Source organism: Tauraco erythrolophus, chromosome 4 (genome assembly GCF_009769465.1).
Source record: "Tauraco erythrolophus isolate bTauEry1 chromosome 4, bTauEry1.pri, whole genome shotgun sequence".
In the NCBI taxonomy this organism is placed as follows: domain Eukaryota; kingdom Metazoa; phylum Chordata; class Aves; order Musophagiformes; family Musophagidae; genus Tauraco; species Tauraco erythrolophus.
This window is the reverse complement of record NC_141468.1, coordinates 5,112,431-5,133,435: the sequence shown is the minus strand read 5'-3', so window position 1 is coordinate 5,133,435 and position 21,005 is coordinate 5,112,431. Positions and strand designations below refer to the sequence as shown.

The window sequence follows — 21,005 nt, the reverse complement described above, 5'->3', positions numbered from 1 at the left end:
GCATCCTGAGATCTGAAGTCTGTTAAAAACTCGGGGAACATTTTCCAGCGAGCTGGTGGAGCGTAGCTTTGCCAACATGGGCACCTGGGTGTGGGAAGAATGCTGGCAGGGCGATGAACTCATTAAGGTGGAGCTCTGTCACCACCTCCAGAAGGAATCCGAGATGAGTCCATCGTGCTGCCGTACCCTTGTGCAAGTGAGTGTAGGAAGGATCAGTAGTCACTGGAGCTCCGTGCTCCCCTGCTCTACATGCCAAAGTCAACGCCACCAGGAGAAACTGGAGCCCTTTCCATGTAAGCGAACTGATCCGGCTGATATCAAGTGACTCATTAACGGCTTACAAAACTTAAGTAGACCACAGCATTGCTCTCTAGTAGTGAGAACTTCTTGGCTTGAAAGGAGGATTTGATACCTGCCAAAAGCTCACCTTGGGCCTCACCATCATTAGCAATAGCAGATCTGCCCTTGGATGTGCAAGAAGTTGCAAACTGTGCCTGTTTTAGCTCTGAAGAACTAAGTTTTCCAAAGATCCTGGGCACAGAAATGAGCTGGACCTGCAGTGGGTAAAGGATGAACTCCAAAGCCCACAATGCAGGCAATGATGGGTGAAGGTGGAATGGAGCTGTTCTTACCCTGGACAAATATATCTACTCAAGCTGCGTGTTTTCTCAGTAGTTTATACTATTTCACCCTCTGCTTGTCCCTTCATCCTTTTCCCATCCAAGCCCATCAAAAGAATGAAAGTATCCCATAATGTTTGGATTCATTAGAGACAAACATCTCATTTTCTATTTGCAGAAGCCACGCTAAGAGAAATAGGTCCATGCTCTTAGTGGTACCAAGCAATCTGCTTTTTTCTGGACACGGAAAAAAGTCTCAAACTGATGGAAAGGTCACTGCAATGTGTACGGAGAACAGCTGAAACTTTGCCACCAGCAGTATGGGTCATGTAAGAACTGTTCCTGTTCCTCCTGCACTTTTGTTACCACAGTAATAAAGAGGAAAAAGGCACCACAAGGTCCTGAGTGTTTGTTTCATGACGTAGCCATGCTACCTTGTGTGCTATGGGTGGAAGATGGAACATACTTCAGATTTGCTCCTTTCAAGGCATTAATGCTTTAGCAGCTGCTAATTAGAGGCAACACGGAACGGACGAACTTGCTGTCAGTTGCCTTCAGTTTGCTGCTCCTAAGTACACTTCAGCTGTCCATGACCCAGATGCATGTTTGCTTGAAAGGGAAGGTAGATATGTATTATCTTCAAAATAACTAAATAGTAATCTTAAACACATCTGAATTGGAATCGCTGTGACAGGGTAAAAATGGTCCATCCTGGCCCTCACAGGTCATCTAGCCAAATCTTGCAGAGCACAGAAACATGAGACGTAGAGAATTAAATGGAGCAGGATCAGCTTCCAAAGGAGTTGGTAGGTAGGAAATGTTTTTCCCAACTCTAAGGGACACAAGGGTTTTGCAAAATAGATTTCTTGTGGTCCGAGTAAAATGAGTAAACAGGGTTTGAATAAATGCTAAGCAAGTGCACAGTGACAGTTGCTGTGTTTGCTATGAAACCTCCAGGTAGACTTAAAAAAACATCCTAGACAGAATATAAACATGACACCTGAAGTTCATTGAATTGGAAAGACATTTCTCCATTGCAAAGTGTCCACCAAACCAGAGCATCTCCAAGAGACTCTCTTGCTGGTTCAGCTCAAGACTCTGCATAGGTCGTGGTTATATTCCCTGAAGGTCTTCTCATGTATTAGACACCTACAACACCTTCAGTGGGATCCTCATCACAAAATCACTGAACATCCTTGCTTTGGGAAAGGTTGTTTTTTCTGTCAGGCCAAAGCAACCCTGAAAGCAAATAAATGTAGCATTTAGCCAGAGGAAGGGACGTGCTTCCTGAGCTGTGGCACCGCAAATCCAGCCTTTTAGAAAGCAGGTGGCACTAAGTGTCGATGGTCGGGCTGGGTTATTAGATACTGAGGCCAAGGCCTGGATTTTGGGCTTGACCGAGCACCTGTCTTTGCAGAAAGTAGAACAACAGCATCACTTAATTCTCAGCATCTTAATACAAGCCAACTCCAAGCACTAGCTCGGATATTTCACAGCCCACAAAGCCCAGAGAAGGCACCTGTTGTACCAATTACGAGGGGTGTATTTCGACATCCTTGAAGTAATTTTAAGCAAGAAGTTGTTTCTCAGATAAACCCCACCAGGTATCCCTGGAAGCAAAAAAGAGTTAGTAGCAAAACAATGTGAGCCCAGACAGGCTCCTTCCACAGAACAGCTCAAAATCCATGGATGAAAAGAGGGTTGGGTTCATGTTGGAAAACTTGTTGGAAGAGGGCCAACTAAAACCTGCAAAACCAAAGGATCTGTCTGGTTCAGGAGCGTAGTAGACAGTTTCCAGCTCCCAACCTCAATGAAAACACAAATGCAGAAGTGCAGAGAGAGGCTCAGTTGAGGAGCAAGTTCAAGGACAGACCCATCACTAAGGGAGCTCCCAACAGTTCTGTAGCTTTATCCACTCTGGTGCAGGGTGTTATTCCAGTTATTTAACCCGTGAGAAGGTCTGGGCTGTCTTTACAAGCTTCACATCACCTGGGTCCAAGGCTGAAGAAGAGCTGCCAGGCCAGGAAACGTTATCCTCCTTCCGTGGATGGAAACTGGGACATGTGCCAATCCTGCACCCAAACGCACCAGTAAAGAAAACGACAGAGCTGAGAACTGCATCATCCAGCTTTCCCCGTAACAAGATGACATTTCTCCCTTTGAACATGTGCAATGGTTACCATGTGGACAACAAGACCTACAAGCAGATATATTCCCTAAACATGACAATTCTCACAGCCTTTATTAGAAAAGTGCTGTAAATGACATCCCAATTAAACAACTGCACATTATTGCCTGACTCAATTTCCTAATTTGTTTATGTATAAGGAAGAAAAAAATTTTATTTTTGTTTTTAAATTTGGATACTAAATTAAAAAAATCCACAGCAAATAATGTCCAGTCTCACCCTTGGGGAGAAGGAAGACTGAAGGTCTCCTGCATGCAGCTAAGCAGCAGCGGCGCTGGAGGCCCCGGGTGACACCAGGGCGTCGGGCCAGTGACATCCCATCACACTTGTCATTAGTCCCACCGTAAGCAAACGACAGGCACAGTAAGTTGTCAGACCCACGCTGGCTTAGGGAGGAACTGGCAGGCAAGACTTTCTAATTTTAAAAACCAAATTCCTACTCGTGACAGGTGATGAAAACGTAAATTTTTGTAAATGTGTTTTAAATCTCTTTCTCCCTTTCCCCCTTGTCTGGGCAATAAAATAAGGTAATTATTCTCTGGTTGGCTTTAGAAATCTGTTTCAAAGTCCTTATGGGAACACTCCCATTGAGAACGCAACACGGAGCTGTATATTCATTAGAAAGGTCTTTCTCCTTGTGTTTTCAAAAATAAGTGGGAGATCTTCCACTTATCCTGGGTTTACTTGACATTTCGCTTTCTGAAAAATTGGCTTCCTTGGTCAAAGCTCGTGGCAGCAATATTCCACCAAATCTCAACTATCAGCGCCTGCTCAGTGCCAACGCATTTAAAGGCAAGTCCTCGTGACGCAAAGCGCCCAACAGCCACCGAGATGCTGTGGTTTCAGCAGTGGCCACCAGAAACCTGAGTTAAGGGTCAGGGTTTCTGGAGCAAATATGGACTAGAAAGAACATTATGGGGGAGAAGGCAGAGGGGATACAGTGGTCGAGTAGCCCCTAGCTCTCCTCTTTCCTCCAGAGAGCATCACAGGATGGAAAATCCTGGTGCAAAAGGTCACTCCATATGCACAAAGAGCTACATCATAGAATCAGAGAATCAGAATGGTTTGGGTTGGAAGGGACCTTTAAAGGCCATCCAGTCCATCCCTGTGCCATGAGCAGGGCCATCTTCAACTGGATCAGGTTGCTCAGAGCCCCGTCCAACCTGACCTTACATGTTTCCAGGGATGGGGCATCTACCACCTCTCTGGGCAACCTGTTCCAGTGTCTCACGACCTGCATCATAGAAAATTTCTTCTTTATACCTAGCCTGAATCTCCCCTCCTTCAGTTTCAAACCATTCCCCCTTGTCCTATCACAACAGGCCCTGCCAAAAAGTCTGTCCCCACTTCACCTGGCGTGAACCTTGAAGAGGCTGAAGCAGCACCTCTGAGGGAAAGCCCACCAGGATCAGCTGCCGTAGCTCACGTTTGAAGGCTTCTGCCCACATCAGCCAGGTAGGAGCTGTTTGCCGGCCGCAAATCTCCCGTTACAGCCTCCTCTGCCATACAGCACACACGGATTAATAGCAGCTTTCTACTTTTGAGGTTACAGCTGATCCCAGAGTCTCCAGAAGAAAGGGAGAGTTTCCTAAGCAGCATGACTGACAAGACTGCGAAGAGGGAGTTTATTCAGAGCATTATCTAATTCATTCCCTGGCGAAGGAAACTCATCTACTTTCGAGACTTAAAACTTCTAAAGAAAACTGCTATGATCTAAAGAGATTGGCCATAAAACTATTTGTATTGAAAACTTAGCCAGCGTGCCTTCAGTGAACTTCCATTCATTAACATTCCTCCTGGCAAGGTTTCCATATCTCAGCGTTCATTTTATACTTTAATTTGGTTAGTAGGTCTTTGTTTAATCGTCCTATTGAAAGGAGAACAAAGAAGGTTTAGGTGATACAGCGAAGTAATACACTATATTTTATCTCTGGAAAGCCCAGACAAAGTCAGCAGGCTCTGATACCCTCCAATTCAGAGTGTTTTTTTTTTTTATTCCCTTTCTCTTCCAGGACATTTGGAATCACAAATCAGCTGCGGAGCATAAAGATCCTCACTGTACTTAGCCACGGACACCTTCAGAAGAGAAACACCTTGTCAAGCAGAGAAATGATGCTCTGAGCACGACATACAGCCCCGAAAGGAAGATTATCTCGGGAAAAGTGCATCCCCATTACTCCGGGGATGGATGCTCTGCAGTTATATCTCTGCCCTCCAATAAAAATCAGTAGTCAAGATAGTTTCTCCTACTTCTGAGCTTTGTGCTTACTGTCTCGATATTAACATCATAGATATTCCTGGGTCTGAAATTCATTAACAAATTGCAGTTTTGCCTAATGACCAACACGCTTTTGCAGGGAGCACCCAGCACTGCCGTTTTCCCCAGCGTCCTGCAGGCTCTGGCTGCCCTAAAGGAGAATTTACAGGAGAAAAAGGATAAAAAAACCCTCAGCCTCACCTCGTTTCACCATAAATGGAGCTGCTCCCCAGCCCCACTGTCGAGCGGGCAGCTCCTGGGCTGGTGTAAACTGACACAGCTCCAACTGACTCCCAACTGACTCCAGATAATAATCTGGCCCCAGAGTAAAGGCAGGATTCAACAAGCTTTTCTCACGGAATAGCTTTTACGCTCTTTTCTTATATATTTGCTATCGATACTCGCTGAAATCCACCACGTATGGTGCATCTGTAAAAAGGGGAAAATTCTATGTCTTGTCCTTATACCGTGGGCAGGTGGTGAGTTGTCTTCTCCTCACTGAAAACACTTTAATTCTTTACTTTCTAAACTTCTAACCGGTTCTACTCCAACTAATCATAGACATAGATGTTTTCCAGGGGTAGCGCTCGCAACTGGCTTTCCTCTTGGATGAAGCTGCCTTCCGAGGCAGGTAAACCAGTCAGAGACGCTGATGCTCTCCCGTGACAATCAATGAGGAAACCAACCTGTGACCCACCCGCTGTGCCCTCTTCCCATGGACGGTGGTGCCAAGACCCAAATCATAAATGGATTCAGAGGAACACCAACGCCCACCCATAAAATCAAGTAGCGAATCATGGGAGCAGCCCTAACTCTGGTAGAGTTTACGGAAAAAACACACAGCCCATGAAGTTATGGCAGCAAATAGAATCCTAGAAGGGTTTGGGCTGGAAGGGACCTCAAAGATCATCTAGTTCCAACCCCCCTGCCATGGGCAGGGACACCCTCCACCACACCAGGTTGCCCAAAGTCTCATCCGACCTGGCCTTGAACACTTAAATACAAACATCTGGGGAAGCAGCTGGGCTTGCTCAGCGTTGGGTGGTACGAGGGGCTGCAAGAAAGGCCTGATGCCACCCGGCTGTTGAGGGGGTAACTATTTTTGGAAGCTGATTATTCTTTTATAGCCCTGATTCCTGATACAGACCAGCCTACGCCAAAGGGGAGGCACAGACTGAGGCTGGCTTCAAACCGATGACCCGGAGGTGAAGGGCCCCTTCTCCTGTTACTAATCCCGTCAGCCACACAAGTCTCCTGAAAATGATGCTTTGGTTTTATTGCCACAGGGGCCATTTATAAAATCATAAAACCCAGGGTAGGAACCAACCCGGCAGCAGCAACGCACAAGGATGTATACAAATAGCTGAACGGCCATCGAAACGGCAAAGTTCAGCCCTCCCACGGCACCTTGAATAATTTAGTTGATTACATGTGAGAAGTTCTGATTAACGGAGGGGAAGAGGAAATGGATAAACAACTTACCAAAAGCTAGTTCTTTATTATTGCAACCAGAAGTGACCACAGACTGTGTATTTTGTATGTCGGCACATTACACATGGAAAAACACAAGAATCAGGTTTGCAACATCCAACAATTCAAAATAAAATAAACCAAAAAATCAAATCCAAGAACTTTCTTGACTGGTAATTAGCAGGGACGGAATATAAATGAGGTGGCATTGAACAAAGAAGGTAACAGTGCACTTTTAATAAACCAATTTCATCCGTATCTCCACGGATTCGCAATTTAACAATTCTATCAGCAAAGCCTCATTTCTCTAACTAGACTGGTACTTTTAAAAACATGACTAATTCATTCTCATTAATATCAATTTGGATGCATTTAAAAAAATAACTCTTAATATCTGCACAACAGGTTAAAGGGCCACATTCTCAAACGTCAGATGTTTCTCACTGTACGGTTTAAAGCAGAAATATCCCCAAACTAACCACTGAAGTCTAAATGTTCCCTACGGCTTCGGAAACAAAAGGCATATATTTTTTTTCCAGATTCATTCTTACATTTTATTTAGCTCTGAGACCTGTTGCACTACAACATGTAACACTGTCTTTTTTTTTTTTTTTCACTGCGATTTCCCCCCCGACATTTTCAATGGGGAACATAACTCGTATTCACTTTACTGGTCTTTCCAAGGAAACACACAAAACAGAGTAACTTGTCTTCTGCCCTCAACGTTGTTTTGCATCTCCTTCACTTAAACATGAGCTCGATCGTTTTGGCAAACTCACTACCACTTGTTAAAAAATCAAAAAAAAAGGAAAAAAGCTCAGCTACAGATTAACACACTGTAGCTCCCATTAAAAGTGCCGAGCCCCCTGACTTGAGCTCCCAATTCCGAAGGCGTTTAAGCACACGTATAACGAAGTGTGGGAACAGGCTCCTTGAAGGCAACAGGATTACTCACTTCTTAAGAAGTTACCACACGTTTAAGTATCTGAATTGAAGCCTAATTACGGTGCCGGCCGGCTCCTTGTGTGTGCATCACTGGGGCAGGTCTTGCCAATCCCTTAAAGCCATGAGGACAGACGTATGTCGCACGGGCTTCCAATAGCTGCTAGGTTTGTATTCTCAAGCAAAGAAAACAAAAATTCTCAAGGCCTGAAAATAATTAAAAAAAAAAAAAAAAAAGTACTTTATAAATATCAGGTATTTACACGTGTGAAAATCTTTTAATGGGAAGTGTTTTTACACACCAATGAAATGTACAAGCAATGAAAAGGTACACTGACGGAGACTGAAAAACAAAAACCAAAGTATAAAATATATTACAGGTCCACCGAAATAAATTCACACGGAAGAAAAAAATCCGACACAATAGAAACATTTTTTTTTTAAAAAATAGAAGATATATCACAAAAGCTTGAACGTGTTTATTTTATGTTAGTACTAAAAATCAAGGAAAAAAGCTTCATATATTCTCGTCACAAAAATATTTACCAGCCACTTTTTATTTCCACATTATGATTACCTGGCTCAGCAGGAATAGAGGCTGAACTGTATCCAGACTACAGAAATCATTCCAGGAGGTCTCCTCAGTTTACAACTTACTGCAATTTACATTTTCTCCTCCTCTGAGCACCTTACAGCAAAGGCTCAAGAGGGATTAATAACAAATTGAGAAAGAATAGGACAAATATCTGTATTTACAACATTCATCTCTGCTGCTGCCGAGCCCCAGGAGCGGGAGCGGTACCATGGACTACCGAAGTCTTCGTATCGCTCTGTGCAAATTTCCCTCGGTAGGTGAACGACACCGTCAGAACGCACCAAAATCCAACCCCCCTGGGGCTCGGGCGGTCTGCAAAACGGAACAGCCCCCAACGGAGAGCATCTCCTTGCCCCCAGTTCACTCCAGAGTCACAGCCCTAAGCGCCGGTGACGGAGCGGGAGACACGAGCAGGCTGGATGCCCCCTGCAACGGCGTCGGGGCAGAAGGCGCCGCGGCGACCGCACGACTTCGAATCCGCGGAGAAGTCTTCAGTGCGCCCTGTGCTTCCTCTTCTTGTGTTTTTTGTCTTTCTTTTTGTTGGCACACTTGGAGCAGAACCATTGCATCTCTTCTGGAGGTGCAGTCGTGATCCCAACGCAAGGCCTGCGAAGGATGGGAAAATACCGTATCACTTCAGCGGAGTAACGTTCCTTTTGTTTCTTACCCAAAGACATGCAACTTTGCAGTGGGAGCCAGGATCTGGTCTTCAAATTAATACAGCAACTATATTACCATTCTCTTAATGAATAGAATGATCAATAGAAACCTAAAACCCACTTGCTTTGAAACAAACAAACAAAAAATGTACCGAAAGGGCACTCAGATAAGAAGTGTTATTTTAATAGAAAATATGAGCGCACTTTCAGGTATAATGGGCTAGATTTAAAATAATTTCAAATGCTTCTTCAACACATCTGCAAAAAACCATATGATTTTATGTAGCAGTTTAAGAAAACGCCTAAAAAGTGATTAATTCCCTCCAACCCTTTTATAAGAGCTGACATTTATATTACTGTTCATACAATGCTTCGTAATTTGAAATGTCTATCTGTATACACTATGCTCATAATCCTGTAGTTCTCACAAAATTACCGGAATCAGCAATATTTCCCAGCAGTTTCAAAAACAACTGTTATCACCAATGCCCATTAATTAAAAAGTAACTCTCCTTCATGGCTTAAAATCTGCTTTTTCAAATTCCAGAGAAACAGAGATAAAAATATCTTCCAGATTATTAAATTGGATGCAGCAAAGCCATTCAAACGCTCCTGGCGTTGTGAACCATTAAAATAAAAAAAAAAAAAAAAAAGCTTTTAACAATCTAGCTCCAATCTGCCAGAGAACAGTGGAACAGGATGGATGAGAACAACTTACCAGTGATACCAATCATCGCAGTCATCACAACCTATCATTGGACTGCCATCATCTGGCTTGTTACAGCCAGGACAGATCCAGATCTGGTTACCCCACTCGTCTCGGATCTGGTGCAAAGAAAAAGGAAAGTGAGCTGGTTTTCAGGGCTAAGCAGGCAGCAAAATCGTCATTCACCAAATAAAATGAAATAAAATAAAAAGTTGTTTCTTGCTTATGTGACAAAGCTATCCAGCGGCCGCTGTTGGTATTTATAAATTCTCTGATCGTTACGTTTTAATTGATTTTCCTGTACTGGACATGACAAAAACATGCAATTCTCTGTATTGTCCTGTAAACCAGCAAAGCCAGTTACACCACCCGACCTAAGCACAGGCACTCACATATAGCAGCCGGGGCTTAAGGACACAATCCCTCCTCTGTCTGTACTATGGTGACTTTTTAAATTCTACCCTGCTAACGGCAAGAACGCGCGACGGCAGCCCCCTGCGTGAGACACTGGTCCCACACGCACGCCAAGCACAGTGCCACGGGGACATATTGCCATATTACTTATTAGCCAAAGTCTTCAACTTCAACGAGCTGATAAGATCAGGATATAAAAAAAGTTGTTACTGAGTAACTTTCCATTCCCCTTATGACATTTATGCCACAGAACAATTTACTAAAGGGTAAATGAAACGAGAGGCAGATCATTTACAGTATGAGGCAGCTGCTTACCGGATTTATCATATTCAGAGCTTTATGATTTTTTTTTTTTTCCTGTTTATATCCTGCTAGACCCATTATTTGTATTTTTAAATTTCAAGTGGTTTCTTTAACAGTTCTTTGGTAAAAACATACATGCGAAATGTCATGAAATCCACCCAAAGAAGCGCGATTAACGATGCAAAGTAGAAAATGGGGCATTACCCTGATTTCATCATTCTTTTATGAAGACTTGCACATTATCACTGAATCTCAAAAACATAAACTGTTTTGTTCTCAGCTGCTATGCATTAGTGCAGTTACACATATCTAAGGCAATAACTTTTTGCTATCTGTACAGCTTACAAAAACGATACTAAGAAGCAGTAGATGAAAAGCCCCAAATGCTCTTAAAAAAGAAAAAAAAAAGCTACTACACGGTGGTCTGCACATCTCACACCACTTCCCGAAAAATCAATAGGAACGTACCAGAGCTGCAACCAACACATCACTCTTGACCGACTCCTCTTAAAGCCCTGAATGTTTTTTGTGATTTAAAACAAGAAAATACAAAGCCCGGGACTATTAAGCAGGGAACAATCCCCTTCCCAACAGCGAAACGGAGTAGGCAACGTCATACAACGAGTCGGATTTTAGAGCTGCTTGATTGCCATGATCATTCTTATCTATGCATCTAATCTCACACCTGCAAAGTCATTTGAAGTGGGCAGAGAAGCATCTGCTCCGCAGGTACATCTCCTGCGCTCGGCGCGGAAAGGTCCGTAGTCATTTCTGTGGGGTGACTCTGCTGGGGAAGGAGGAGGTGCTGCACCGCGCTGCTGCAGAGAAGCGATGCTGTGGGCTGATGGCTGCAGCCCTTTACCACCTGCTGGAGCAGCCTGGCTGCACCTGCGTTGTCCCCCGGCACGGGCACTGGCACCTGGGCGGCACCCATCCACCGTGCTGCCTGTTCTAGGCACCGGCAGTGCCAGGTGTAGGCAGCGCTGCCTGATGTTGTCCCCTTAGAAGACAGATATCCTAACTTCATAGAATGGTTTGGGTTGGAAGGTGCCTCAAAGATCATCTAGTTTGAAGCCCCTGCCATGGGCAGGGACATCCTCCACTACACCAGGTTGCTCAAAGCCTCATCCAACCATCAGGTTGCCCAAAGCCTCATCCAACCTGGCCTTGAACACTTCCAAGGATGGGGCAGCCACAACATCTCTGGACAACCTGTTCCAGTGCCTCACCACCCTCGATGTAAAAATTTCTTCCTGATATCTAATCTAAATCTGCCCTCTTTCAGTTTAAATCCATTGCCCCTTGTCCTGTCACTACACATCCTTGGAAAAAGCCCCTCTTCAGCTTTCCTGTAGCCCCCTTTAAGTACTGGGAAGCTGCAATAAGATCACCCCGGAGCCTTCTCTTCTCCAGGCTGAACAGCCCCAACTCTCTCAGCCTGTAATCTCCATAGCAGAGGTGCTCCAGCCCTCGGATCATCTTCGTGGCCCTCCTCAGGACCTGCTCCAACAGCTCCCTGTCAACTTCTTCAAATTTAGTTTTTCAGAGGGGATGTTTTTTCTGCAGAACACTCGCCTCAGGCTTTCTGGGGCTGGAGAGGGGCAGGGTGGTCTATAATCATTGAAACCTCTGCCTGTTTGTTAAACAAGAACTTGGGCTGCTGGATGAGGATGTTAAAAATATTGTGTAACTTCTTGTTCCCGAACGAGCCAAGGGTCATGGAAGAAGGGATGGCATGTGATTGCCGAGTGCTATTTTAGTAGAAACCACTGAGAGTTAACGATCAGAGCACACTGGCTGAGATGCTCCTACAGGGAGATCCCACATTGTACGTATGTTTTTTAAACTATAAAATCACCCTCCTGCCCTCCCCTGCAGAAGGGAGCTGTGCCCCTCTGTCACACTGGCTCCAGTCTTATCTCTAGCACAGCTTTTGTGTGCCACCTGGGAAAAGTCATTTCATCACCCTATATCATGGATTCCCTTCGTACAAGGGGCTAACAGTTATTAATTATTCCCTTCTTCCTCAATCTCTCTCTCAGCTTTTTGACTGATAAATGTCTCACATCAAGAGTCTCTCTGCCTGTGCACATAGCTGGATGCTAAGGCAGTAAAGCCCTAGTTTCAACTATAATGGTGAAGAAAGAAAGAACGAACCTGAAGCCTACACGTCCTCTAAATTCTCCAGAAGGTGCTAAGAGTGTTACCACTAGAAGTACCTAGGAAAAGTTCTAAGTTTTCCTTCTTCAAACTGACATAATCTCTAAATTATTTGCTTTTAATTCTTACTGGATAAAATAGGATGAAGTCCAGTATTTCGGAAATGTTTCTCTCTTAGAGTGAATTTCCAAGCTTCTGGGCACCACTTGAATCTGTCAGAGTGACACTGCATTTACTCCTGTGGTACAGAAGGTGAGGATGTGTATCCTGCTCCCTGGAGACACGGACAGCCTATGTGCCGTCGCCTAGTGCTGTAACCAGCTCGGGAGTGAAATGCAGCAGCTGTTTAAATAGAGCCAGTAACGTGATACAACAGTTTAAGTCCAGCAGGGAAGAGCACCTTTTCCATTAGAAACAGTAGGGTAGATTTACACTAGGAATCATTATAAAAACAGGAACAAAAATAAAAAAAGAGAAAAATCATGCATATGTTGCAATTAAAGCACAGGAAACTCAGTAATAACAACAAGTTTCAGGTGTTTTAAATGGTGAGATTTTTTTAACTGCTACCCAGTACAGATAAGCAAGGTGTCACCAACTGAGCTGGAACTCAGCCAGGGCAGGGAGGATAACACCACTGCTGCCGTTGTTAATGGTACCTGCTGCTCTTCAATGACCAGAAGCAGTCAGGACTTCCATTTCACATCACATCTAAAGCAGAAATTTCCAGTAGCACAGCAATCCTAGTCCTGCCCAGAAGTATGACCGTGTTCTTTTAGAGCATGCAGTTCCTTCATCATGTTGGATGGGAGACTTTTCTAAAGGAATGAAGATGTCTTAAGGCTACCAGAGAAAGGCCAAGTTCAGAGCGTATGTCAAACAGACTACTGAACTGTAGAGTAATGAACTATCTACAGACTTTCTGAGATGCACAAATATTTGCAATTTCTGTAAGTTGAGGAAACCAGAAAAGAGATTAGTGGACTCTACACATCTCAAATGAAAGCTAAGTCAAATTCTTGATGTTGTATGAGGGTTTTGTGCTCTACCTGACTGACAGCAAAATCTATGGTGAGTTTGACATTTGAGGTTTCAATTCAGCACTTACGAAAGCATCTATAAAAAAATTTCCACCTCCAAAAATAAATGCTCCATCTCAGTTAGTAGAAAATACCAAGTGAGATATAACTGGACTTGTTAGAAGAAACTTAAACATGGAACTGGGAACACAGAAAAAATTCAGTCCAAGTAGTGGTGTTTCAATTAAGCTATTAATGCCTCAAAACAAGAGTGTGGAAGGAAGGACCAGATAAAGAGTAGCTTAATAGAGAGCAACATCCCAAGCCCAGGTACCATCAGTTTGAGATGATGAGTCGCCCAGGAGCTCAACAATTCAAGAGAACGTCACTGGCATGGACAAAGCATGGCAGTATGTGTTACCTACCACGTAAGTACTGACGGTCTCGGTCACCACGCTCCTAACCGGAGCTTTGGAGCCTCCTGCCGCCGAGACGGCTGGAGAGGGCGGTGGGATCAGGACTGGTGAGACGGTAGCCTGTGGAGGAGGAGGTGCTGGAGCTGGAGGAGGGGTGACATGAACAGGAGCTGGTACCGGTGACGGCACGGGCGGAGGTGTTTTGGGTCGGCTCACAGGAGTAGAAGGTTTGGCCTCTGGAGCTGGCACCACTTTGCTGATGACTCTGTAGGACCAAAAATGAGAATCGTTAGAGTTGATGGGAAAGAAAGCAACGACTGATCAGCGACTAGATATAACGACAATACAGTGCAGCTAATTCACACCACCTTGGGGTAATCAAAGTTTCACTCCAACACAAGGACTGTTGTCATTGCTACATCCGTTGGACAGGAAAAAAAGCACAGAGCCATTAACAGGAATGCCAGGACTGTCTGAACCCCTCTATAGCTCGCTGCCATATAAATGTTCTCTGTGGCTTTACTAAACCTTGTTTCGTTAAGTTTTATTCCATTAGCTCAATTTGTGGGAAATATTAGAAAGGAAAGTTAATCAGCTGTGAACAGCACTGATTTTAATCTTCAAACCGAGAGACGAGATCATCCTCTTAAGATCCTACATTAGGGGGTTCTCCAAATATTTGCTGGTTTGGTATTTCGTTCCCCAAATGTTTATGAAATCAGCAGTGGATCTAGTCAGGACAAATAAATGACGCACACTATATACTCAGCAGTTAAAATATTGCTACTTACTCGAGGAGCTGAAGCAGACAGGATGTAGCTCTAGTAAATACACAGTATAGAATAATCTTGCCCAGGAAGGGGGATACATGGAGGACCCAACGTTTATTAATGAATGTTGATACACAGTGTTACTGATGTGCGTGCAATTTAACGGGCAAGACAGAAAAAGCCCTTACTATGAGGCTCTAGATTAGAAACACAGAGAAGGAAAAGGATGTTTTAGAAAAAAAAAAAACAAACAGAAAAAGCGCCCTCAAACAAAACACGGGATAGGTCTATTTGTTTTACCACGTTTTAGTAAATCATTTAACTAACTTATTTATATTTAAATGGTAACTGTGGGAGTGCAATTGATTTGTGACGGGACAGTAGGAAGAAGGTGACTTAAAGAAAGGTTAAGACTTCCCAGGGAGGAGAATATCTTAAGAAAGCAAAAAATGGAGACACAAGTAGGAAAACCACGCCGAAAATCAAATTGCAACAACTCCAGAGAACCAGCAAAGTCCCGTTCCACCATCAATGGAAATTTTACATTCAACTTCAGAGTTTACTGTGACTCTCTTACGATATTCGAAAGGCAGTACCGCCAAGATCAGAGACACTGTCTGCATTTCAAGTCAATAATCCAAGCCATCATTTAAGAAAGGCTTGGAAATATACAGTATGTAATGCTTGGCTGAGATGATGGTGGTTTTCTCCCAAGATATGCCACTTGCACTACTAAATCAGAACCATGACAAGTTATAGTGAGGACAGACTTAGTAAAAGGAAACAGAGCAATGGGTTTGGTATTCCCCAACCTGTCACCACGCCTCCCTTCTGAGACCTACCATGAGTGACTAGGGGAAGAAAACCAAAACCGAGGAAGTTTAGAAACTTAGAGTGGAGCAGAATCTTAAAGGCGTTGGATGATTTTTCATCAGCAACACTGAAGGCATTCCCACCACTTGATGTCCAGTGATTGCTTTGGGTACCTAATCTTGGAGCTCCAGCTCTTTACATGTGTCAGTAGGGTGCCAAACTGTGAGTCGAAGTGCAGGACTCATAACTTAAATTGTCTGTGACTTGCAGAAGGAAGGAAGTCCTATCATCAGGCCATCCTGGGAGCAATTCACACATGAAATCCAGCCTCTTTCTCCTGTTAGTGAGGGTAGATTTGGGAAGCCACTGTCATCTCACACCAAGAAAGTTTTCTCTTTGGCTCTTGAATGTCCATGAGCCATGTTTCTGGTTCAATGAAAGTCTTAGCGTGTGGCTCCCTGGGGCTCCTGCCAGACTGGCCACCCCGACTCAGATGCTTATTCTGTGCCTTCCTCCTTCCACTGCTCCCACAGAGAGCCCAGGCTCTCAATGCTGAATACCCAAGACCTTGCTTGGTGGCAATATTCCCATGGTTTCCAAAGTTACCCTCACGACTTGAGAGCCACCTCTCAATAAAAAATTTCTTCGCAATAATAAAAGCGAGGAGAGAGACAGACAGCAAAATATTTGGCACAGCAAAAGTCATTTGGACGGTTTCAAACATCATTACCCCTTCATTCCCCGCCTCCCTCTTCTACCCCCTCCAAGTAAACAAAGTCCTGCTATGCGTTCTTCAGGGAGTCAACCCTCCCCGAGTCTAGACTAGGAAATGTATTAGCTAATAGGATTTTAAACACAACTTTGCACACAGTGTAAACAGTTTTAAAGAAGTATTAGCTAATATAATTTGAATAAGAGTGACCATGCCCAGCTAACACATGAAATTAAATGACATAGTTTCTTGGTCTAGATAAAGCCAGGTTCTCCTCCTCAACAGGGTCTTCGAAGCCGGTCTGCTAATAACTGCAGAAGCTACAAGAAACATCACATATGAAATCTTCTGAAACTACAAATATTCATTAGCGGGCGACACACACTCATTGATTGGCTGGTTTGCTTGAAGTGTGCAATTAGGACACGTTCAGTATATAGGGCAGCTTGTTTATCTTGATTTTAGAGCTCAGTTATCAAAACAGGAGATCGGCATTTCGGAGCACGCTTGGGCCTACCACTCCCTTGGGCTAATAGAGTTCATAGACTTTAGGATCCAGAGTGGAGAAACGAATGGCTTTGTGCTACACTATTAGAGGTGATGGAGTAATCTCAGGGAGGGTGGTTTAGCCTGTCCTCCGTTCCGAAGAAGGGGCTGCACACATGGCAATATGGAGGTGGGGAGAAATCAAAGGGAAATAGCAGTCCCACGACTAATAATTAACGTTACTTCAGACTTGGGAGAGAAACCTGATATCAAAACACTATGTAAATGATGACAAGATTTATGAGCTCTGTTTTGTAGACAGGAAAATGAGGCACAGAGCACACTGCAAGTAGGCGGGACTCACTACGGCAACGCTTCGATCCTCCTGGTGCCTATGTCCCTGCTAGGATTTAAACTCTACTTTTGGACACCACCATACACATGTCGTTGTCTTCTTTCCCAAATGTTTGGGAAAGATCGTGGTTTTCGTATGATTCCAGAATCAGCACTTACATATTAAAAGTCTGCAAGTACAATACTAAACGAGACAAAATCCTTCCCCACCCCAATTCAAAAAACTCTAAACCCGAGGCTGGATCAGTATTTTTTGAGGTAATCAGATACAAACGAGCATCAACCACCATCAGCACACTCGAGGCCTGAGACAAGAAGCACACTTCTCTGCAGGCTGCTTGTCTGACAATATATCACAAACATGCTCTACGCTGCAAGATAAAAAGTCAATTAAAGTTGTTTTTGAGTCAAAATAGTTCCTCCAGAATGAAGGGGTGTGAGAAAACCCTTGGAGTAGATGTGGTAATAAGAGCCTCCATAAATCATAACTAAAGGTTCCCTTTAAAAAAACTCCAGAATTTATGTAAACTTGGTGTATCTGGTTGCGTCCAACCTAAATTCACTTTGGATTTCTTTCGAAATGCCAGGAGGATCTGTACTTCTTACAGAACCTTGGTGGATTTACCACTGAATGCATGTATCGATACACCTCTTTGTAACGGCAGAGTAAATGAAAACCCATTTTCATCATTACTCCGGGGCAATCGCTGCGTTCACAGCTACAGATCCGAACGGGATGAAAACGAAGCGTCGGCTTGCCGACAAAAAGTGCAAATTCCACCAATATTTTAAGTGTCGCGACAGGTCAGTTGGTTTATAATCGGCTCTAACGGGCACGAGCTGTAACACGCTACATCTGGAGCAAAATAAGGCTCCAAGGTGTGAAATGGTTTCCTATCTTTGGAAGTAATTTATTTGATTTAATTCTGATCCTCACGGCTGAAAGCCCCATTGACTGCTTCATATAAACACAGGGAAAAGACATGTGCACCGAAAGGAAATGGCTTTTCAAAAATAGGATATGAGCCACAGGGCTGAATGATTGCTACGGGTGATGAGCTCCAAAAAAATACTGTATCATTACTTTGGAACATCTAGCAAAAAATCACAGCGATCTTTGTTTCTCGGAGGCAGAGCTCCAAAGAAGCTGTTTCTCTGCCCAAAGGAAAAACATTTGAAAAGTCCTAATTCTTTTCTGAACCCATGACCCATTTTTAAGCAAGGAGCAGGAGCTGAAGGAGTCTTGGTACGTAGGAAAATGACACCATCAACTGCACTGACATAATTAAAACTAGTACAACTCACTTGGATTACTACGAGTGATATTATTATCTATTAGCATTGATATTCCCTTACTGGTATAAGTTCCTTGGCGCTAGAAATTTAAGTGGTGTAACTATTTTACTACTGAAAAATCTCACACCTGGAACCGAGATTGTTGCACCAGAAAAAAACTAAATACTTGTAAGACCTATGGGTAAGAGCATCAAAAACACCCAGGGAAATTAGAAAGATTTCCATATGGTTTAGATTCTTCAAAGATTAGAGGTGATTTTGAAAATTTTATTCCCACCCTGGAGGAGAATCGGTGTAATTTAAGTTCTGTAACGTAGGCTAATTCCCATATTAGTTTTCAAAAGGGAAATTTAGTTTTTATCTCTTATGCTCTGCTGGATATTTTATTTTGTGCAAACAAGTCATATTGGCAAATACAAGCTCCAGAAATACACGCTACGACCAACTCGTGCGTTTGCAGAGTCAAAATGCATCAAACCTCCAGTGGAGCCCCTAGCAATTTTGCAAGTGAAAAGACTTCAGTACTTAAACTTGAAATTAAAAAGATATAAATATTTCCATGTGACAAACTGCTTGCAATGCGATATTCTTCTCTATGAAGGAAAATGAACTTTCAACACTTATTCCAAGATACCATCCATTTTTGTGGACACTGACTGGTCTCATACAAACGACACAACTTCCACGTACGTGTGTTGACCTTCGATGGCGCACACAGAGCTGGACAGCCCATTCTCCATTTCATCAGCACGGCAAAACTCTATAAACATCCCGTCTTGGGCAAATGAGTCCAGCGATTTTGCAGGTATTGTGTCACCTAATCCCGTTCACAAGTTTATTGAGCTTCATCTTACAACCAGTTAATCTTTTTGTCCCCACCACTACTCTGTTCCAGGATCTCACTGCTCTGGTGGCACGGCAGCCTCTTCTAATTTCCAGCCTATGTTCATAGCCAATTAATTCCCATTTGTTTGTGTGCCAACATTGTTCTTTAGCTTAAATAGCTTTCTCCCTCCAAAATATTTACTTGCTTGATGTCCTTGTAGCCAGCAATCATATCCCCTCTTCACATGCTAGACTAAACACACAAAGTTGCTCTCCTCGCCTAGCATAACACGGATTCCCCTACGCTCCCTCTAACAGTGTTCCAAACCCTCCTCTGCACCTGCTCTTCCCAATTCATCCTTCCTGAATACAAGCTGCCTTCAAGAACTGAATATAACATTTCAGACGAGGTATCAACCAGTTCTCATATGATGGCCTGGACACTTCCACTATCTCTGCTAAAATTACCTCTTGCAATGCATCCCACGGTCACACTTGTATCATGTTGGCAACCCTGTCATTCGGTGATCAATTAATGATCTCTCATCCACTTAACGCACCCGCCGCAGTGATACACCTACCGATCAGCTCCTCACTTCTGGCTGAAGTTTCTGTTGGTACACTTCAAATGCAAAGCCTCAAATGCAATTTTTCATTTACTGAATTAAATACCATTTTCCCCTTCTATTCAAGGGGATCCAGTTCTTTCCAGACAATCCTCAGATTCTCATTTGTACTGACATGGTCCTTCAACCTTACTGCCAAAAAACCCCACTGGTGTTCTACCTCCTTCTGTGACAAAATTGTAAATGAAATTATTAAATCAAACCAGTCCTGAAGTACATCCTTGAGCATGTTCCTCTCTGCTTAGATAAGCTCTCTTACAACTCTTAGTTGCTATCTTCCTTTGAGCTAGTTCCTTACTACTGAGCAGCTCCTTCGCTAATCCCGTCTTTGCCAGCTTCACTGTGAATGTCCTGTGTGATAGTATTAAACGTTTTCCTGAAATCCAGCTCAGATTTGCCATCTTTTATTCATCCAGAAGAGAGCATTCCTTCTCCCATCAGTAGGACAGATGTCAACTTTATTCCAGCTACGCACATGCGAGTGTCCCAGCTCTTCTCCACCGCAGCTGAGACTTTCCCTTGGAGGGGAAGCACCCAGCAACTGCTTCCCCAGTCCAGAAGAAATCACTCTGCAGTGGGAGGTGGAGGCAGCCACTCTCAGCATCGGTGGTGGAAAAAACAGACACTTGAGATGCATGGCAAAAAATCAGCCACTGGCAGCCACATTTCTCACAGGCAGTGTCAACTGGACTAGGCTAACCTGGAAAATCAGTTGCTTTATCAAAGATGGATAACAATCCTGTTGGTGTGGCTTACTTCCATTTTGTGTTTTATTCTATCACTTCCAAGCCTTTAATCATAGAATCATAGAATGGTTTGGGTTGGAAGGGATCTTCAAGATCACCTAGTTCCAACCCCCCTGCCACGGGCAGGGACACCTTCCACTAGATCAGGTTGCTCAAAGCCTCATCCAACCTGGCCTTGAACACCTGCAGGGATGAGGCATCCACAACTTCTCTGGGCAACCTGTTTCAGTGTTTCACCACTCTCAGTGTAAAAAAATTTCTTCCTTAGATCTAATCGAAATCTACCCTCTATCAGCCTTTAATCAGCCCTTCCTCCAAAATTTGTTTTATAATTACGTGTACTGCTGTCACTGCGTGTCTAGATCACTTTTCCTTTCTTCTCTTCTTAAGCACTTCTATTTTTTCTATTATTTATTAAAAACAAATTTAACAAACATTGCATTTTAAAATAAAAAGAAATGTACTAAAAATTACTTGTCACTAAGTCTGCAAATTCACGACCCAATTCTTCTAGAACTTGGGAAAAAGATTATCTCATTCCTTGATTTCACTGCGTAAAGGTCCCTATATTTTGCTTCCCAGTTCGTTATGGTAATTTCCACCGTCATCAACCTACTGCTGTCATCCA

At 43.5% G+C, this 21,005-nt stretch overlaps 1 protein-coding gene across 1 annotated transcript in view; it reads right to left on the bottom strand.

The window, feature by feature from the left end:
* Positions 1-6,690: 6,690 nt before the first annotated feature.
* Positions 6,691-21,005, bottom strand: part of TAF3 (TATA-box binding protein associated factor 3) — a 128,092-nt gene continuing 113,777 nt past the window's right edge. The window contains exons 5-7 of the mRNA XM_086610718.1: positions 13,759-14,014; positions 9,450-9,556; positions 6,691-8,678 (exon numbers count right to left, since the gene is read on the bottom strand). Of these exons, the coding sequence (XP_086466844.1) occupies positions 8,564-8,678; positions 9,450-9,556; positions 13,759-14,014 (478 nt within the window). The 3' untranslated portion in view covers positions 6,691-8,563. The remainder of the gene's footprint in view (positions 8,679-9,449; positions 9,557-13,758; positions 14,015-21,005) is intronic.